At 40.0% G+C, this 20,156-nt stretch overlaps 1 protein-coding gene across 1 annotated transcript in view; it reads left to right on the top strand.

Annotated features, from left to right (window-relative positions):
- The first annotated feature begins 11,971 nt into the window (after window positions 1-11,971).
- ntf3 (neurotrophin 3) overlaps window positions 11,972-20,156 on the top strand; it is a 37,551-nt gene continuing 29,366 nt past the window's right edge. Inside the window, exon 1 of the mRNA XM_084910157.1 lies at window positions 11,972-12,092. Within this exon, the coding sequence (XP_084766283.1) occupies window positions 12,075-12,092 (18 nt within the window). The 5' untranslated portion in view covers window positions 11,972-12,074. The remainder of the gene's footprint in view (window positions 12,093-20,156) is intronic.

Genomic DNA, 20,156 nt, shown 5'->3' with positions numbered 1-20,156 from the left:
TTTTTCAATAGGAAGAGGGCCATGTGACACATCAAACTTATTGGTAATGTCACAAGAAAAACAATGGTGTGCTTGGTTTCAACGTAACTTTATTTTTTCATGAGTTATTTACAAGTTTCTGACCACTTATAAAATGTGTTCAATGTGCTGCCCATTGTGTTGGATTGTCAATGCAACCGTCTTCTCCCACTCTTCACACACTGATAGCAACACCGCAGGAGACATGCCAGCACAGGCATCCAGTATCCGTAGTTTCAGGTGCTGCACATCTCGTATCTTCACACCATAGACAATTGCCTTCAGATGACCCCAAAAATAAAAGTCTAAGGGGGCCATTCAACTGGCCCACGACGACCAATCCACTTTCCAGGAAACTGTTCATCTAGGAATGCTCAGACCTGGCACCCATAATGTGGTGGTGCACCATCTTGCTGGAAAAACTCAGGGAACGTGCCAGCTTCAGTGCATAAAGAGGGAAACACATCATCATGTAGCAATTTCAAATATCCAGTGGCCTTGAGGTTTCCATTGATGAAGAATGGACCCACTATCGTTGTACCCCATATACCACACCAAACCATGACTTTTGTTGTTCCAACCATCTTGGAGGGATCCATCCAATGTGGGTTAGTGTCAGACCAATAGCGGTGGTTTTGTTTGTTAACTTCACCATTCACATAAAAGTTTGCCTCATCACTGAACAAAATCTTCTGCGTGAACTGAGGGTCCTGTTCCAATTTTTGTTTTCGTTGAGATGCTGCAGTAGCTGGAGTTTGTAAGGGTGCCATTTGTGAGTAGCTAATATCCGCCGAAGGGATGTTCGACTAATGCCACTCTCCAGTGACATGCGGCGAGTGCTATGCTGTGGGCTCTTGCTGAATGAAGCTAGGACAGCCACTGATGTTTCTTCATTAGTGACAGTTTTCTTGCGTCCACATTTTGGCAAATCCAGCACTGAACCAGTTTCACAAAACTTAGCAAGCAGTTTGCTAACTGTAGCATGGGAGATGGGTGGTCTCGTAGGGTGTCTTGAATTGAAATCTGCTGCAATAACCCGGTTACTGTGTTCACCAGATATCAACACAATTTCGATCCGCTCCTCACGTGTTAACCTCTTCGACATGTCAATGGCTGTGAACAAAGAGAAACTTGTAAATAACTCATGAAAGAATAAAGTTATGTTGAAACCAAGCACACCATTGTTTTTCTTGTGACATTACCAATAAGTTTGATGTGTCACATGGCCCTCTTCCTATTGAAAAAACAAAAGTTGTATCCAAGATGGCCGACTTCTAAATGGCCACCATGGTCACCACCCATCTTGAGGAGTTTGCCCCCTCACATATACTAATGTGCCACAAACAGGACTTTAATATTACCAACCATTCCCATGTTATTATGGTGTATCCATATAAATGGCCCACCCTGTAATGAAGAGAAATCAAATACAAGGAATATACCGGCACTCATAGTCATGTGATCAGTACATTGATATTGATTGTGACACTTTACAATTACTCATAATTTATGCTATCTAAAGCTCCAACAGTATAAAATTTACCTAAGACAGTTAATTCCATAATCTATGTCAAGTATTAACAAGAGGCTTGTTGAGCCTCACACACTCTACTTTGGAAAGGTGTAGAAGAAGGGTATGAGCAATCAAAACTGCTGTTTGCATAGTCCCTGCAGGTGAAACTACTGCCGATCGAGTACTGAGGACCGTGCAAAGTCACTTTGATGTGTGCCATCTGACATTTCTGACCCAGATCTAGTCATCTGTACTCTCTTTTTCAACAGCTGGACTTGTCCTTAGAGCCATAATGAGACACGGAACCTCCAAACCAAATGGCACCACAGTGAGTGTAGTGTATACTGAATAGTACTAATCGCTGTTCTGTCACACAAAAAATGCATTGAAATTGATTCACTGACACCCCCAACCTTGCAATGTTCAAGATTTTTATGGTATGCTCATATAAATTACAGAGAAACTGTTTAATCAGAGTATATCATCAAATCATTTATCCTTTTAGCATATTGATCTGGTCAGTTATGTATCAGGGGAGGATTTTAATCAGTTTCTGCTGCTGTGGTGTAAATGAAATTAACAACAGGTGCAGTAGGAGAAGCAGCAATGAGACAACCCCCAAAACAGGAATGGTTTTACAGGTGAAGGATGCTGACTTTTTTCCCCTCATCATCTTTTCTGAGTGTTCTCTCACAAGTGTTGCATTCTGCTAGGGTCAGTGTCAATACTGGTAGAAGGTTTGCTGTGTCTCCCAGCACAGTCTCAAGAGCATGGAGTAGACTCCAGGAGACATGCAATTACTCTAGCAGAGCTGGACAGGGCTGTAGAAGGTCCTTAACTCATCAGCAGGACTGGTACCTGCTGTTTTGTGCGAGGAGAAAACAGCATGAGCACTGCCAGAGGTACAAAATTACCTCCAGCAGGTCACTGGTGTGAATGTCTGTGACCAAAAAAGACCAACACCCTCTGGTGGGCCTTGTGCTTACTGCCTTGCACCATGGAGCCTGATTGGCATTTGCCATAGAATATCAGAATTGCCAGGTTCCCTCTGAGCACACGTGACAGACGTGAAAGGGTCTGCAGAAGCAGTGGAGAACGTTGTGCTGCCTTGTTTAGCATGACAGGTTTAATTGTTGGCTCAGATATGGTTTGAGGAGGCATATCCATTGAGGTCCGTGCAGACCTGTACAGTCTAAATGGCACTCAATCAAAAAAACAAACAAAAAACCCCAAACCAAAACAAGCACAGGTTGTTGTGTGCCTTCACTATCTAGCCATCTATAACCTGTCTTCATAAAGACAAACATTAAAGCCACAGCTGGGTCAAATTTGATTCTCTGCTGTTATTTTCCATGAACGCATACACATATTACCTTTTATAGTCCTTAATAGCATGTATTTTACAGGAAATAATGGAGGCATGCTCTTTGTAAACTGCACAACCTTACACACTAAACATGCATTCTTTTCACTTGTCCCTCAAGACCACAATCAGCAGAGACATTATGTCAACACAAATACACTCAGTGTGGGGTCTGTGTTCAAAGTGTTCCACTTTGTCAAAGCCACAGGTTTTATGAAGATTAGTATACACACACATTTTGTGTCGGTAACCTAAAGCCATCACTGTCTTCTTCTGCTGTTTTATTTGTCTACATGTCTGGGAAGCTGTAGAACTCAGTATTACAGTAACTCTCTTCACCTTCTCTTCAGTTCCCTCGCTCCCTTTCCACCTTACCTCTTCTCTCCATTCTGTGCTCAATTTCGTTACTGCCTCCTTTCTGTCATTTAGCTTTCTTCCTCCATCCTATCCCAAACTTGCTCCTTACACTACTTTCAGCTCTTCATCCTCATGCGTTTTCATGTTGTGTTTGCCCTGTCCGCCTGCAGACATCTTTCTGTGTTAATTATGTGCGTGTTTGTCGTCCTATTTTGTTTAAATAAGCTTGCATGTGCTGAATTTATCCCTTTCCATAAATGCATTCATCAGCACTGCTGTTTAATTTTCCATGAAGCAAAGGGTGGCATGTTACCCAGAAGGCTGTGATGAAACCACTGTCCCATCAATTACCTGTTGTTGATATTTTTCAACAGGAGAAGTGTTTGTTGTTGGTGATCAGGACTGTTCGCTGATGCCCTAGCACACTCCAAACAAAAACAAACGCACTGCGCTTAAGAACAGGCTTTCTTGGAGAATTAACTGTGCAAAAAAACTAATCAAGATCATGTAATTTAGGACATTGCTCATGATTGTGTCCGGATTTAGCCTGTCAGATAAGACTGACAGGCATCCCAAAACAGGATTGTGTTTCACCCTCCATGTAGCAGCTTCACAACTAATATCTGGATTCCAGTCAGGTTACAGTTTTTCTCAAATGTTAAAACACAATAACCAATCCTGTAACCCAAATGACCAGTAGTCTAAACACATTTACTAAATGTAGCCACCATATTCCAGTACCATAAACACATGTCACATGAAGACACAATTCACAAAACACAACCCTCTGTACTCATAAATCTAAACACATTTTTCCTTGCTAAAACACATGTTGCAAAACAACTCTGCTCATATTCTCAAATGAAAGCCCATGTGATGCAAAATGCTTGCCACAGTCACCAATCTTTGAACACAGGGAACACACCTGGCGTCAGTCACTACACACAACGACTCAAAATTGAAGACACCTGTTGCTAATGATGTGACCCCACCTATAAAAGCATAGTTTGGTGAAGATGCCAAACAATCACAATGGATGAAGGCATTCGAGCGTGCGGAAGGAGAAGAGCTGCAGGCCAAAGAGGAAGAGGGGTTGAGATCAGAGGAGGAAGAGGTGAAGGCCTAAGAAGAAGAGGAGTTCGGCGTAGAGGAGGAAGAGAAGGAGGCCAACAAGAGAGAGGAGAAGGTCCAGGTGGGAGAAGAAGACAACCTCGCACCATCATAACAGATGATATGCGAGCAACAGTAATTGATCATGTCATTGGCCATGGCATGACAATGGCTGAAGCGGGACGAAGAGTACATCCAAACCTGAGTAGGTTCACCGTGGCCACCATTATCAAGGCATTTAGACAACACAACAGGTATAGTACGCTATTGCTTTCTTTGTCACACTAGTTTTACAGGCCTGTGAAAGTGGTCTGTTACTTTACATGTAGTTTTACATATAAATCAGTCAATTGACAACACATGTTTCTTTCTTTAGAGCTGAAAGGATGCCACATAGAGGTGGGAGGGTTGCCATATTCACAGCGGCACAAGAAACCCTCATTGCAGATATGGTCCGTGAGAACAACTGCATTAGACTCTGAGAGATCAGAGACAAAGTCATTGCAGATAATGTAAACTTTGAGAACATTGATGCTGTCAGCGTGTCCACAATAGACCGAGTTCTCCGGCGCCAACAGATGAGGATGAAACAGGTCTACAGGGTTCCCTTTGAGCGCAACTCTGCGCGACACATAGAACAACGTTACGAGTATGTGCAAGTACGTATACATCCATGTCCACAGTACAGTTAGTGGACATACTGTGTTGCTTAGTGGCCTACATTACTTCTGGACAATACTGTGCTACCTGATTGACCGTTCTGAACACCTGTACGCTTTTCCATGTTCACAGAGGATAATGCAGTTGGACGCGATGGCCAGACCCCATGAGTACCTCTTCCTGGATGAGGCTGGCTTCAACCTCCAGAAACGAAGGCGAAGAGGCCGTAACATCATTGGCCAAAGAGCCATCACTGAGGTTCCTGGCCAACGGGGGGGTAATATTACTCTTTGTGCAGCTATGGTTACGGAGGGGCTTGTCCACCGGCATGCTGTCCTTGGGTCTTACAACACCCAACGTCTCCTCACCTTCCTAGAGGAGCTAAAAGACATCCTCCTGGACCGTCAACACCATCCTAGGCTAGCACATCACATGTATGTGATCATTTGGGACAACGTCCGCTTCCACAAAACACACCAAATCAGAGAGTGGTTCACCACCAACAGTGACCACTTTTTAAACGTCTGTCTGCCACCCTACTCCCCTTTCCTGAACCTTATAGAGGAGTTCTTCTCATCATGGAGATGGAAGGTGTATGACAGACAGCCATACACAAGAGAGAACCTCGTACGGGCAATGGAGCTGGCCTGTGCTGACATCCCAGTGGAGGCCTTCCAGGGATGGATTCGCCATTCCAGGGCGTTTTTCCCGCGGTGCCTAGCAAGGGACAATATAGCCTGTGATGTGGATGAGGTGATGTGGCCCAATGCAGCTCGGCGACATGATGCCGCACAGTGACTGTGTGTAATACTGTAAAAAGACCGTGTAGACAATAAAAAAGACTTCACACCCTGATCATGTTTCCGAGAGTACTGTTGTGTGCGACTCTGTTTTTGCATTGAGTTGTGTTACAGTAGTGTACGTACATGCAGGATGTTTTTATAGATTTAGTCTTTATGTGAAACTCACAAATCTAAATGCCTAATCCTCTGCAGGGTTCTATGACGATCCGTTACTGTACAGTTTATAAAAATATGCATTGGCAGTTATGAACCAAAGAACCTTCTCACAAATTGAGCATTGTGTTTTCAATTGTTTTGCTGTAGTGTGTAATGCTGTGTATAGTGTTTACAGTTTTGACAGCTTCGAGCTGCTCTCTTGGTGTGGGAGTTTGAGTTTTGCAGTGGGAAGGTGTGGTTGTGTTTATGTAGCTTTAGAGAAGGGTGTTGTGTTTGGACATTGGGGGACCTGGTGGTAACGTTTGTGACATGTGTTTTAGCATTTGAGAAAAACTGTAATAATAATAATGAGCAAATGTGAACTAACATTAACACAGAGGAGAGGGTGGAAACTTCCTCTCCTGCTGCAATAGTGGATAATTTGTGCAGGTCAGATGACGATCTTTTACGACATCACACAAATGTCTGACAGACATTTCTGAAAATATCTCAAGGTTACTTTTCACTCTGTGCCTCATCTACTTCTCCTCCACTTTCACATAATTCCTCTTCAATAGATTCTACTTTCACTCAACCCTTTCTTCCTCTCACCTCCTGTCCTCACTTGTGCTTTTCCTCTTTTTCATCAGCCCCTCTTTTCTCTACTGACTCCTTTTCTACTCTCCATCCATGTCACTCTTCCAAATCACCCAACTTTGTGCATATTTGATGATTTCACTGCCATCCAGGATAATTATTACACAGTTTTCATGTCACGTGGTGGGGCCTGTGGGACCTGCAGGAGATGTGTGTTGCCACCGTTCTGATTAAAAATTTACAGACTGCTTTACAGTGATGATGCTGAACAAAAGGGACTTCTTGTGATGTATGACTAGTGCTTAGTCATACAAAGGAAAAGCACACACACACACAGTATAGTCATAATTTTGCTACAGCTCTCAATTGTGTTATAAAATCTTTAATTTTGCTGACATGTAATTGTTTTAACTTAAAATAAGTAGAGACCTATTTTTCCCTATTATCCTCAACAAAAATGTTGTTGCGTGACATAAAACATACACGTGGTTTAAAGAAGTTATTACATCACCTGTCATAAAAACAAAAAATATTAGGAATTGCGCTTAAAACTAAAACTGACATAGTTATGTATCGGGCAAATAACAAAGTGAAGTCATGTTTTATGCACCAGTTTGAGCCGGCACACTGGACTAATTTTTCTCTCCAGGAATACAAGTAAATGTGTTTTTACTATTTCTTCTGCTTTCTTTGTGAAGCAGAAAATAAACATAAAAAATGTCTTTGGTATTCACCAATCCTGTTACAGTAAGTAGAGCAGCTGTGTGTCATCATCTACAAGGTTATCAAATCGCAGGTTTTATTATTTATTTTCTGCTTTAATATTAAGTAAAAAGATCATCAGTTTTAAAACATATATATGTTGGCATCATTATGAAAGTGGTGTGGATATCTAATGCGTATTTAAAAGAAAGATTTTCAAATTTAAACTTTAACATGTTACAAATTTGCCTGTGTACAAGTCAAGGGTCAAACTCCAGGGCTGAAAAATGAAGACACGGTGTAAGTCTGAACATTTGCATTTCCTTAGGTGGACACTAGAGGCTAACTCCACAAATGACTTAATTCCCCCAAAATCTTATGTTAAAACACCCCAATTTATAGGAAAATAAACAGGTTTATGAAGCGGTACAAAAATTGTTTTGCTATTTATCATTTCTGTTTTTTCTCAGCAAAACAACTGTACACATTTTGATGTAACTCAGTCATTCTTAAGTCTTAACAATAGACCTACTGCTGCTTTGAGTGACAGGTGGATATGCTAGCTGTTTCCTCGAACTGGACCTCTCAATCAATGGTGCCTTTTGAACATTTTGATGTAAATATCTAAAAAATAACTTGGATGTACAGTCACCAACCAACTCTAGAGTTTACACATAGTCCAAAAAAGAGAAAATATTCAATGAGTGGAAGTTGGAAGTGTTTTGTTGATCAGGGTCACAGGTAGGCTGAAACCTATCCCAGCTGTCGCAAGTCAAGAGATGCTCTATGCACTCTCTGTACAGCTCAGCAGGGCTAACACAAAGATAACCACTAAAACACACATTTACACCAATTATTCTAACCCAATCCATGTCTTTGGATGCACTGTTCCAAAAAATAGTAATGTCAAAGTATCTTACTGTATATTTTACAGTTTTGTACTGTCTTTCTAGAATATCAATAAATTTACATAAGTAGACTGTGATTTTACATGTCAAAGGTAAAATAACATAACATCACTGTAAATATAGTAAAACACAATTTACTTGTTTTTTAAATATTTTTTTTGTACATATGCATATTTAGATTGTAAAAATACATTCAGAAATGTATCATAATTTCACAAATATTTGTCTGTTATGTGAGAGAATGATCTGTTAAATCCAAATGTAATACTATGGAAAAATATATAAAATGATCGAAAATTAATGAGAATAATCAATAATTAAAGGAGTATTTGAATCATAATTTTGCTGAAAATTTCATGTCATCTAGGTCTGATTCAATAATTCAGAGGTAACAAGTGAAAATATAATTAATAGGAATAAAAACTACAAAAAACATATAAAACATTGCACGGCCACGCTGTGCTAATTATATATTTTAAAAAATAAATGTAGAGGTAGGAATTGCAATTAATATAAATCTCAGAGTATTCACAACATTCCTGAACAGAAATAGGCCTCTGCACCCGGGGTGAGGGTGTGGCCATGAAAACAATGTGACATGCCATTGGATGTTGGGACACATAATAACATGACGCTAAGCATCGGCCAATGAATGTGAACTAACAACCACAAGGTTGCGGGTATGGCAGCACTGTAGGAAAAAATCCTAATATAAAAGTATTTTACTGTGCATTTTACAGTTTTGTTCTGTTCTTCTAGAATATCATTAAAGTTACGTAAATAGACTGTGATTTCACATTTCAAATGTAAATTAACGTTAAATCACTGTAATGTAATAAAACATAACTTTCATGATTATTAAATGTATCTGTCTGTACATATGCATATTTAGATTGTTAAAATACATTCACAAATGTATCATGATTTCACAAATATCTGTCCGTTATTTGAAAGATTGAACTGTTGAATTCAAATGTAATGCTATGGAAAAGTATATAACATGATTCCTATAAGCTTGTGTTACATCACATAAGTATTATTATCATTGCTGTTTAGGGCGATCGTGGCTCAAGAGTTGGCAGTTCGCCTTGTGATCAGAAGGTTGCCGGTTCGAGCCCCGGCTCTGACACTCTCTGTATTGTGTCCGTGGTCAAGACTCTTCGCCTACTGGTGATGGCCAGAGGGGCCGATGGTGCAATATGGCAGCCTCTGTCAGTCTGTCCCAGGGCATGCAATCCATTATTATTTAAACCAACTGTTAACTGTATATTTCTGTACATTTATGTATTATGATTCATATTGCCACATTCATTGACCTGGTTTATAGGTAATTTCATTGTTTGATCACGTTAAAATGTTCCTAATTTAATGTCTAAACGCACTTGGAAAAGGCAGAATCCCATGTAAAATTAGCACAACAAACTCTATTTTCATTACTGAAAATGACTGTATTTTCATGAGAAAGTTATTTTGTTATTTTACGGTCGTATTTTGGTGCCCCAGCTGCCGGAATATTACCGTTTTTTTAAGATGTTTTTTTTTAACAGTGTGGTGGAATAAAGTTGGAGTACCCGGAGAGAACCTGTAAGCTACAGAAAGGCCTCAGACTGGATTGAAAACCATGGACCTTTTTGCTGTGACGTGGCAATGCCGCCATAACTAAATATGCTGTAATGTATCTCTATTTATTCATTTCTATTCATCTCCTAGTTTTTGTTAATGTGTTATTATTATTTCCTAAACAACCCGATGTTATTGGTCTGGTCCTTTAGGATGAGGATGATGTACACAAACTCCTTGAAGACAAAATTACGCTTAGTTAGCTTGCTGGCTAAAGCTGAAGATAATTTACCTGTTCTGGGGTTAAAATAATCTTGAGCGATATTATCCTTCTTTGCCAAAATGGAGAGCAAAACAGGTGTAGCACCAGTTACTGGGTGGGGCAGGGCATTGTGAATGGTTGCTTGAATTAAATTACAAAGTAATAGTGTAGTCTACAGCCTATTTGGTTACAGTCAAACATCCACTGAGATCCTTTGGTGTCATTGCTGGCAATGCAGGGTAGCATCTTGTCGAATGAGGTTGAATCTATGCAGGTGCAAGTTTGATTAACTTTGTAGTAGACTGGTGGACACAGAAACTACAACAAGCCTTTAAGTAGAATGCCTTATCCTACAGACACTGAAGCTAGGAGATAGCCAAGGCCTAATCCAACTCTGAGTTTTATTATTTTCCTCATTTAAGAATTATTTTTATTTATATTAAGCTGATCTCTACAAATGCATAGCAAAAATGCTGAAAGCTATCATATTATACTGATAATATTATACCGTGTTCACTCAAGGTAAACATGACAATGATATAACAATAATATGTGCAGTATATGAACAAAACTTCACACCTACAGCAGCTGTTCAGCAGTGCCATCAATGAAGCTCCTGGCACACAGTTTTTGAATTGATGTTTGGCGGTTTGGAACTCTGGAGTTATTGACTTTTATACACAATGTGCTACAGCACTCTGTAACTTGGTGGTGGTCTGCCACTTCATGGGTGAGCTCCTGTGGTTCCAAAAGGTTCCAATAATAGCACTTACAGTTGATCATTCTATATCTATGAGGGAAGAAATTTTGTAAACTGACTTGTTATAGAGCTGGCATGCTAATGCTGTACCACGCTCAAATTCAGTGAGCTCTGTAGAGCGGCCCATTTGTTTCTTTAGAAATGTTTGTAAAGGCAGACTGCATAGCTAGATGTTTGGTGATTTCTTTTTTTAGATTTACTTTTAGGCTTGTTGCCTTTATTTCATAGGTCAGCAGTGGAGAAAAGAGGGGGAGAAAGAGCAGGAGAACACACGGCGAAGGCCCACAGGTCAACTTTAAACTGCATTTTAGCCACAGGACATATGAGTGATGCTAAGCCAGTAAGCTAAACTGGCAGCTCTGGTGATTTATTTCATAAATCTGTGGCAGTGGTACTGAAAACACTTGAATTTCAAGATTAAGCATTGTGTCCCGATATCGTTATCCATGGTGTCAGGAGCCTATCCCAGCTGCCACAGGATGAGAAGCGGGGTACACCTTGGACAGGCGGCCAACAATAATTCTCCTGTGAGGACTGACAGGACTTTGTCCTCTTTAGCAGAGTCTGATGTGTTTTAAAATTAAATAAAGTGCTTGAAACTGACTCTTACAAGAAGCTGAGTCAGATTTTTTAGGAACTTGCAAATAAAAGTTTGACACACTAATGTTGCCCAAATTACAATGATTTACCAGTTTGTATAGACTATAAAACAATCTGAATGAAATTTTCTGTCTAAAACTTGTACTGTTACTCAGACTGCAGTTTAATCTTAGTTTTAGGCTTTGAAGAATTTGACCAATAAAAGCCAGAACTACATACAGACAAACTGAAAGAGAGCATTAATCACACGCGCGCGACACGCACACACATACACTCACACGCTCCTAATTCTGTGTCCTAATTCATGTCAGTAGGCTTGCTTCGCTGACAGACAGTGGCCGCATGCATGCATGCAGGTCTTTGCTCTTTGCTGCTGCATGCGCCAAGAGCCATCTGTCCTGTAACAGAAAGAGCGGCGTAGATTATGTTGTCCAAAGAGAGAGAGAGAGAGAGAGAGAGAGGGAGAGAGTGTGTTTGTGTGTGTGTGAGAGAGAGAGGGGGGGAGAGAGAAAGAAGGAGATAGAGCGAGAGTCTGTGTGTGTGAGAGAGAGAGAGCGAGAGAGAGAGAGAGAGAGCATTACGCACACCCTGATCTTGTCCACACAGAACTAGTGTGGCGCACAGACAAGCGGCAGCCCTCACAAAGTGGGAAGTTTTCGCCGAAGGATTCAGTGTAAAATTAATCACCTTCATGTCGACTCTGTTGGATACTAACCCGCCGATGCTATGGTTACCTTTATTACGGTAGGAACAACTGATTTCATTTAACTGGGAACTTAGTGGAGTATTTTTGTCGCTGCAAAACTCTTTGGTTCTTTGACACCAGGTATAAGCCAAAGTGTGCGACTTGCTCAACATTATTTAAACGATGGTAACAGACTCAGATGATTTCTTATGAAGTGGATTGGGTAAACGGCTCTAGAGCTGCTGGATTTACAACTTGTACAAATGGCTTTAAAAAGTTTCAGAAATCCTGAATTTGGTAGAGAATCGCGTATAAATATGTGCTGAAGATTTCGTATTTAGTTAAAAAAAACTGTAATCTATTATTCAGTAAAACCAAGTAAAAAGGGAAACTACCCAGAATGGACAAAGTAACGTATGTTGCACGTTTTCCTCGGAGTTTGGAACAGGTAGACTTGAAGGTTGGCTATTTACAAAGTTGGTTTACGCATACAAATGTTTGGAACTCCTGTTGTTTAGTCACACGCGGGAGTTTTACCAGCGGATCTGGCCGAATGCGCACGAGAACGATGTGCCTCTGGATTACCCACGCGCTAATTGCTCCTCAGATCGCGGTTAGTGGCTGTGAAAGTTGATGTGTCACGGATGACTCCTACAATAAAGGTGTCCTGTGCGCACTGCTCTCCCTCTTTGCTTTTTGCTCGTTCCGTGTGTGTGCGTGCCCGTTGTTTGTATACGCATGCAGACTAAAACCTGTTAGACCTAAGAAGAAAAAAAAAGAAAAGAAAAAGTGAGAGCTCTCCGGGCGCAAAGATACCATCTCCAGAATCTTCTTACGTACTGAACTTGAGTACTGTAAATTAGTATTTTGTTAAAAATGCGCATGCAAGAAACATTCCCAACTCGTTTAAAATGAATGTGAAAACATACTTAAAATATTTGAATTGGAGTTGGAGTAGGTGCACGTGGGTACATTGTATAACCTTGTTCCCTTCCATCAAACCACCTCAGACTTCAGATTTCACTGTTGGCAGGTGTTAAATGAGTCGCATAATCCTCCCAGAAATACTGATGCTGTTAGCGGGTGCGTGGACTAACACGATGGCTTGATGAGGCGTGTGTATTGTAGGATCTGTGGTCTGGGCAGCTTTGTGTAATGGCGCGCATCTGTGGGCGTATTCAGCCTTTTTGGTGGATGAGTCCCTGCTGCTGCTTCTCGTACACTTTTCTGAGTACGTGCGTGCGTGCGTCGAAGTGTGTATGCACGCCAAGAGGCCGCCGGAGCAGCTGTTGCGGTGGCGGATTTGAGCCTTTCCTGACATCCAGACACACAGCAGGACGGGGAAATTAGGACACATGGAAGGAGGCGAGAGAGGGAGACACCGGCTCAATTCCGTAACTTTATGGGCACTTGAGTCAATGATGGCCTCCCAGGAATCCTGAGAGAAGCTGCTGCTCCAGCTGTGAGCTGTTGCGTGCGGGCATGCCATGCAGCTGCAGTTTAACAGCGTTCATTTTGTGCTTAACTGCAGGAAGAATGGAGAAAAAATAAGGAGTTAGGGTTGTGAACAGCGTAGGGGCGGTGCTCAGTGTAAGAACATGAAGTACAGTAGATATGGTTAAAAACACTATAATTTTATTGTGGACAGTTTAACTTCTTTCTCTTGTTTATGCATCTCATCTCATAACTTGCTTGTATAGTTTTTGTTCTGCTTTCATTTCTTGTGGCAGTTTTTCTTTTAAATTACCTTGGTTTAAATTCCAAGAGTAGCTTGAGAAAACATGTCGGGAAATTATGAATGCGCAGCTATCAAAGGACTGCCGCCAAAAACACAAGAACCAAAGATCAAAATCAGAGCGAGCTTATTTCAACAGAAACAAACGTAATGAGGCATAAAATCAACTTTAACGAATATGCAGAGTGAAAATGGCAGAGATCGTGCCAAGAAGCTTGGAGGTGTAAAAATGTGCGACTGTAACCTTATACAACACCAAAAAGTGTGCTTAGTACATTTTCCCTCACCAGAAACTTAAATAAAGAAACAGATGCAATCACTTGTTCTGTTTAACTGGTCTCTTGTTGACCAATGGAGTTGGATTGGAGCATCAGCCAGGAAAAGGCAGTCTGGGTGGGTCACCAGTGTTATCCCATCACAGATGTTTTGTGACATTTCCAGATGGACTGACCAGAAGCTGTAGTGTCCCCGAACCCCCTTCCTCTTCTGGAAATCTGTTCCCCTCAACATGCGATGTTTTTTCACCTCTCCTCGTGCTGCAGCATTATGTATAATTCACTTTACAACTGACATTTTTCCACATATCCAGAAACTGTACAATTAAATCTTCCCAAAAATGGCAAATTAGTTTTATTAGATCACAGAAAACAAAAAATCCAACAGATGTATGAGGGAAGGATAAAGCGAAAACGTATATATCAAAAAATGCAACCCTCTCAGGCTCAGATTAAACTTTTTGTTGCTAATGCACAACCAAGTCCTGCAGTGGTACTTCTGAGTAAAAAAAACCTCATAAAATATGTATGTGGGGTAATCAGGTTGTTAGTTTTTAACTGTTGCAAATCGGCAATGCCTGCCTTGAGAGGGTTAACAACTTTTACCATGGAAATGAAAGTAGTACATTACCTTTTAAACGCAAGCAGGCTTTTACAGAATCAGTGTTGGGATATTTTTAGTGGGACAAACCCAGAGAATCAATCTTGGATCCCAATCTCAGCTTTTTGTGGCTGTAACAAATTTCAAAATCAAGTCCTGTGCTATTAACATACTTTGGCTAAAAAAAAAAAAAATTTTAAAAACATGTATAGTGTGCTCATTTGGTATATTTTCCTGAAAAAAACTTGTTTTAATTCAGTTATTATTAACTAACAGTGATGAGGGTATTCTTTCAGGATAGGCCTACTGCTCGTACTCAGCTTAAGGTCCATGCAAAATCCACAAAGGGTGATGGGCAGCAGGAAAAAAAGTAATCATTATATCCATCATGTTTCTTTTCAGTACATTCACATGTGAGCTGAGAGCACAGAAGCCAAAATGCCTTGATGTTCAAATATTCTTGTTGTGAAGTTAGTTAGTTTAAAGCAGTGGTTTTTAAACTGTGGGTCCCACTAGTGGGACATAGAGGACCAAAAAGGAATATCAACAGGTATCTGCTTCTGTACTCGGATACGCCACTTTTCTGATATCTAGCGTTGGAAAATGTGCTAATTACCAATATATTCACAAAGGCATTTATGTGTGCAGCACAACCTCCCACACTGAGGGGGAAAAACAATTAAACAATTAAATCATGAGGGTACAAAGCCTGTAATATGCGATGGTGCCTGTGGAAAAACTAGCAAAAGTCGGCTAGCTTATCTAGCATGGGACAGCTTCCTATCTTAGAACTTTGTGGGATTATGGAAACGGAGATTTCTACACTAGCGCTTTGTTCTCCAGTACTCAACTTCTACCACACAATAGGAGGCCATTACGACATACGCTTCGTCAGTGTCTGTGTACAACTAAAAACTCTTGTTTGGGCAGCAAATAGGAAAATGGCACCACCTTATGGAGCTGTTCAGCAACTGCATTTTACAAGTTAATTATTAATTGAGATAAATTCCAAATAAGGCAGACCCCTAAATCCGATAGATGAAACAACAAATAAAGTCACAAAAAATCATGCAAAGTCCTTGCTCAGGTTTCTGACTGTTTTTTCCAGTTTCTGGTTCTGTACTAAAAAAAAACATCTGAAAAGGTTCTGTTTGGTCTGTTTGAGCCTGTTACTGTTCGTAAATTAAACTTTCAAAATAAAAAAAGATGCAACAAGAAGCTGCAAATTAAAACAAATGAAAAATATTCAGAAATTATGAATTTAATTTCTCATTTATTTTCATTACATCGTGTTCTGTAATCATCTTTTCTACATTTTTGGTCAACCATTGAAACTTTAATGCAGTATTATGGACTTGGATTAAACAGAAAGTTGGCAGAACATGTTCAATCTAGCATTATTATTCCATAAAATACTTGGAGAAGTGAAAGTGAAGAAATGTCACCTTCACAAGGACCAGTAGTAACTTTTCTGGTCCCAGAGGTCCATCTATAATGCCGACATCCCCAAAAGCCCTCGACTATGTTTCTAGGTTTGAGATGCTTTTTGAGTGTTTTGTAATTAAAGTCAAGTACTCGAGACTTCAAGCACTTTTCTTAAAAAAAATAGAAAAGATTTCTGGTCAGCGAAGACCCATCAACATGCAGTTAAAGCCTAAATGTCAAGCAAATGAATCAAGAGCAATCTTAATACCAAAAGGGTGAGGAAAGCAAAGTATTAGTGGGTTTACCACGATCTTTAATTTTCCTCCTGTCTTCCCTTGCTCTTTGGTGTGGACCAAGCTGATTCTTTCATCCTATGGTCACAGATTCTCAGCCTCGCCTGCTCTGACATGGTTTACACATTTAGCAGAGTGTTTACGCTGCACATTCTTATGGCTAGTTAGAGCAAAACATACTGTAAGGATGGGGATTAGGCAGCTCTGCTCTGTAGAACAGAAACGACACAAAGCAGGGGAGTTGCAGACGCATGCACGTATACATCCTCCACAATTCATTTAAGACGTTCATTACTTTGACCTGTAACCTTGAGTCTTGCTGTGATATAAAAGGCTCTAAATGGAAATCCTCATTAGCACAGTTATGTTTGCTTGTCTATTTTTTTCCTTCATTTTCTTTAACGGTAATTCCCACAATTCCCAGAGAGTCAGAGTAGATAGAGATCATGAGGTTTCAAGGTGAGGCTTGGCCTTCCTTGCAGTGCAGTCATATGACAGTCCAGCTGTCCTCTTTCTGTTAGTTTTGAGACGGTAATCTTCCTCCCTGTCTCAACGATTTTCTTTATCTCCCTCACCTCCACTGTCTAGATCGTTATGTCCTTCATTCTTCACTCTTTACGTCTCCTTCCCAGACATTTTTCTTTCCACTCACACTATTCCAAATTAAGAGGGAAACTCTGTGATGAATTCCCATAAAAAGCTTTTTAAGTGGTTATTTATGTATATACATAAAACCTGCCTGGCTAAACATAAGAGAGCCAGTATTCTGCTTTGCTGTCTTATGACCTTTCAAAATGTCAGTTTTTCCAGAACAAATTAATATCTATTTAATGGAGTTAAAACAGTAGCAGAAGTACCTAAATACCTCACTTTTTTGTCACTAAATTTAGAGACTGTGGCTGACTGAAAGCACTAAATGAAATCCTTTCAAACATCTCCTAACGCTCCTAATCTGACCTTGCACACAGAACATTTATGGGAAGTAGGTAACTAATCACAACGACTGCTTCCCGTTGGACTTGCAAGGTTAATTATTTGACTTGTTTATTTATTTCTGGCTATGCAAATTTGAGACATAAATCTGAAACACAATCTTAGCTAATATAGCTTAGCTCCTCTCTGGAGGTCAATGCCAGCACCAGGGTGACTAGATCCCCAAAAAACAAATGTGGGCCAAAAACTGTTTCTGTGGAACAATGTGGGGCCTGTTACTAATGCTGGGAGGTAGTCTGAAATTTTCTTATCTGACTTAGAAATAAAAATAGAACTAAACTGTGCAGACGCACATCACACAGAGCCAGTCAAAATGTGGGACATCGACTCAGTTTGTGGGACAGGGGCAAAAGGCCGTATAGTCCCACATAAAGAGGGACATCAGGTCACCCTAGTCAGCACTGAGGGGTAACATTTGCATCCATATTTTTTAATTTTTGTTTAACTTTTAGTGTTCCTTATTAAACAGAAAAGATTATGAGCTTTTCAAGTAAAAATTCATATCATGTGGAGATATGCTCTGCTGAATAGCTTAGATTTACCAGAAGCACAGATATATCGGCATCTGTAGTAAAAGTACTCAATAGGGGATGCAGGGGTCGGATTGAGGGGCAACCACACAAACACAAACATTGGTTAACCAGTGACTTTTTTTAAATGCCAGATTGTTTTATGAAACCATTTGTCAGTGTTGTTTATCTCACAGGGTCAAAATAAATAAATAAGACTAAAAAAATGAACTAAACTAAAAATAACAATTCTATGCTATATTCTATATCTTTTGTATTTAGCTACTCAACTATTCCCTTCGTCAAAAGGAGTCTGACGGTCAGATGGTGTCTAAAAAGATTATGTACACGTTTTCATTATTTTTGGTCACACTAATCCAATTTGCAACCTGATTTCATTTAGTTGTTATATCAGATTAAGATCTGGGGTCTTTCACCATTAAGATGATTATGGTTTCCCCGCTAAAACTATAAAACTGCAGGCAAAGTCGGGTCACATTCTCTTCCAATCTGTCAGTTTCAGCAGAGATTTACAGCACCCAAGTGGCCCATGCGTAATCTATGGTGCTTCTCACATCTGCTAAATTAACAGTCATTATCTGATTTGCCAAGACATGACATGGAGGTGCTGCTTTTACTACAGATTATGCTGTCTTTCATTTCTTAACGTCACTTCCATGAAAAATGACTCCCTTGGAGGAAGAGTTTTGTGTTTTTCTCTACTTTTTAGCAGCAATGGGATCCCACTCAACTTTAATGCTTCATTGAAAAAATGAAAAAACAAAAAGCACACATGTCCAATGTGTCTAAGATGATGTGCAATCTTCTTTTTCTCCGTATAGAATGAAATGCCTATAGGTGACGTCTGTGTGGACTGATGTGGCCACCTTTGATATTTGAGCTGGCAGTTGTTCAGATGGCCTCGGGGAGAAACCTGCTGCCTGGTGTTTTTAAAACAGACTCATAGTCATTGCACACAAACTCAGTCCCCTATACATGTCCCCTCATATGGTTTAACTCTAAACCAAACATAATACTAATCCCAACTAATGTTTATCTCAAAGCCCAGAAACCCCAAATTTGGGGTAATCATCAAAGAAATGTTTCCAGTGGTGTGAAACACATTGGCACTAACACTAACATGTTTTGCCATCTTTCTTTCTTTCTTTCTTTTTAAAATTCTAGGTAGCCATCATTAGTGTATGACATAATATGAGTTTTGTCACATTTAAGCTAAAACTAAGTAACAGACTAACAAAAAGATAGAAATTAAGTCAACAAAATTTATGCACAGAATTCTGGGGTGGTCTATACCAAAACAGTAAGCCATAATGTTAGTCAAATAATCCATTAAAATGCTCCTGAAGGTACCAACACTACGTACAATTAGTGAAGAGGTCTAATTCAATGTCTGAGGCCTAGCAGACGTTGGCCTGGCTTCCAGCTGCCTGTGACAGGACTCCCGTAATCAGTTTGGCCACACCTCTAACTCAATAATCTAGGTGGATGACTTAAAAACATGCAACTTCCTCAGAGTTAAAGTGAAGCTGTTCATAGAGGCTGAAAATGAATACTGTCTCAAGTGGCTCAAGAGGAACTGGAGTTTTTACCACTTCCACAGTGGCTTCATTTTTCAGCATTCTTCAGCTGTCCCTGGATTCCATTGTTGGCCTATCCATGCTTTTATCACTCAGGAATAAAGGACTGATTTTACAGATCTCTCTATTGCATTAGTGACATTGGCTGGGGGCAAACACACCGTGTGGATACATTTCTGACTGTATGCTAAATTAGTAATTCAAGTTCCTGTTTACAGGGTACGCCTGAATGTACAGGCAACTATGATTTGATTACTTGATAGGGAAGAAAAAACAAAAGCATAATCATTCTCAGCCAAGTACTGAACTATGTTTTGTTTCTGTGATTTCCAAGTGAAGTGCATTTTTGATGCAAACTATAACTCACACTGAATGCGATGTGTTTCCTGTCTGTGTGTCAAGATTTGACTGAGTTATGATGAATGAGGGAGAAGAAGAAGCTTGGATTTATGACTTGGGTTTACCACACACATTATGTTTGACTCCCCAGTATAACTGGTCAGTAGGTTCATATTTGTGTAGCATTAAATCCATCATTCAAACATCTGAGTGAAGTAACAATAATCAAAGCACACTTTAAGTGAAAGGAGGCTTGTATAAATGTGGGGTGGTAATGCACTGGAAAGGCTGTTTGAATGATGTGTTTATGTGGCAGTTGGAAACATGAGAGCAATGCACGCTAACCCTATCACCA

Source organism: Perissodus microlepis, chromosome 17 (genome assembly GCF_051167445.1).
Source record: "Perissodus microlepis isolate ML-2025 ecotype Zambia chromosome 17, ASM5116744v1, whole genome shotgun sequence".
Lineage (NCBI taxonomy): Eukaryota > Metazoa > Chordata > Actinopteri > Cichliformes > Cichlidae > Perissodus > Perissodus microlepis.
Note: the sequence above shows the minus strand (reverse complement) of the source record. Positions and strands in the feature narration are given on the sequence as shown.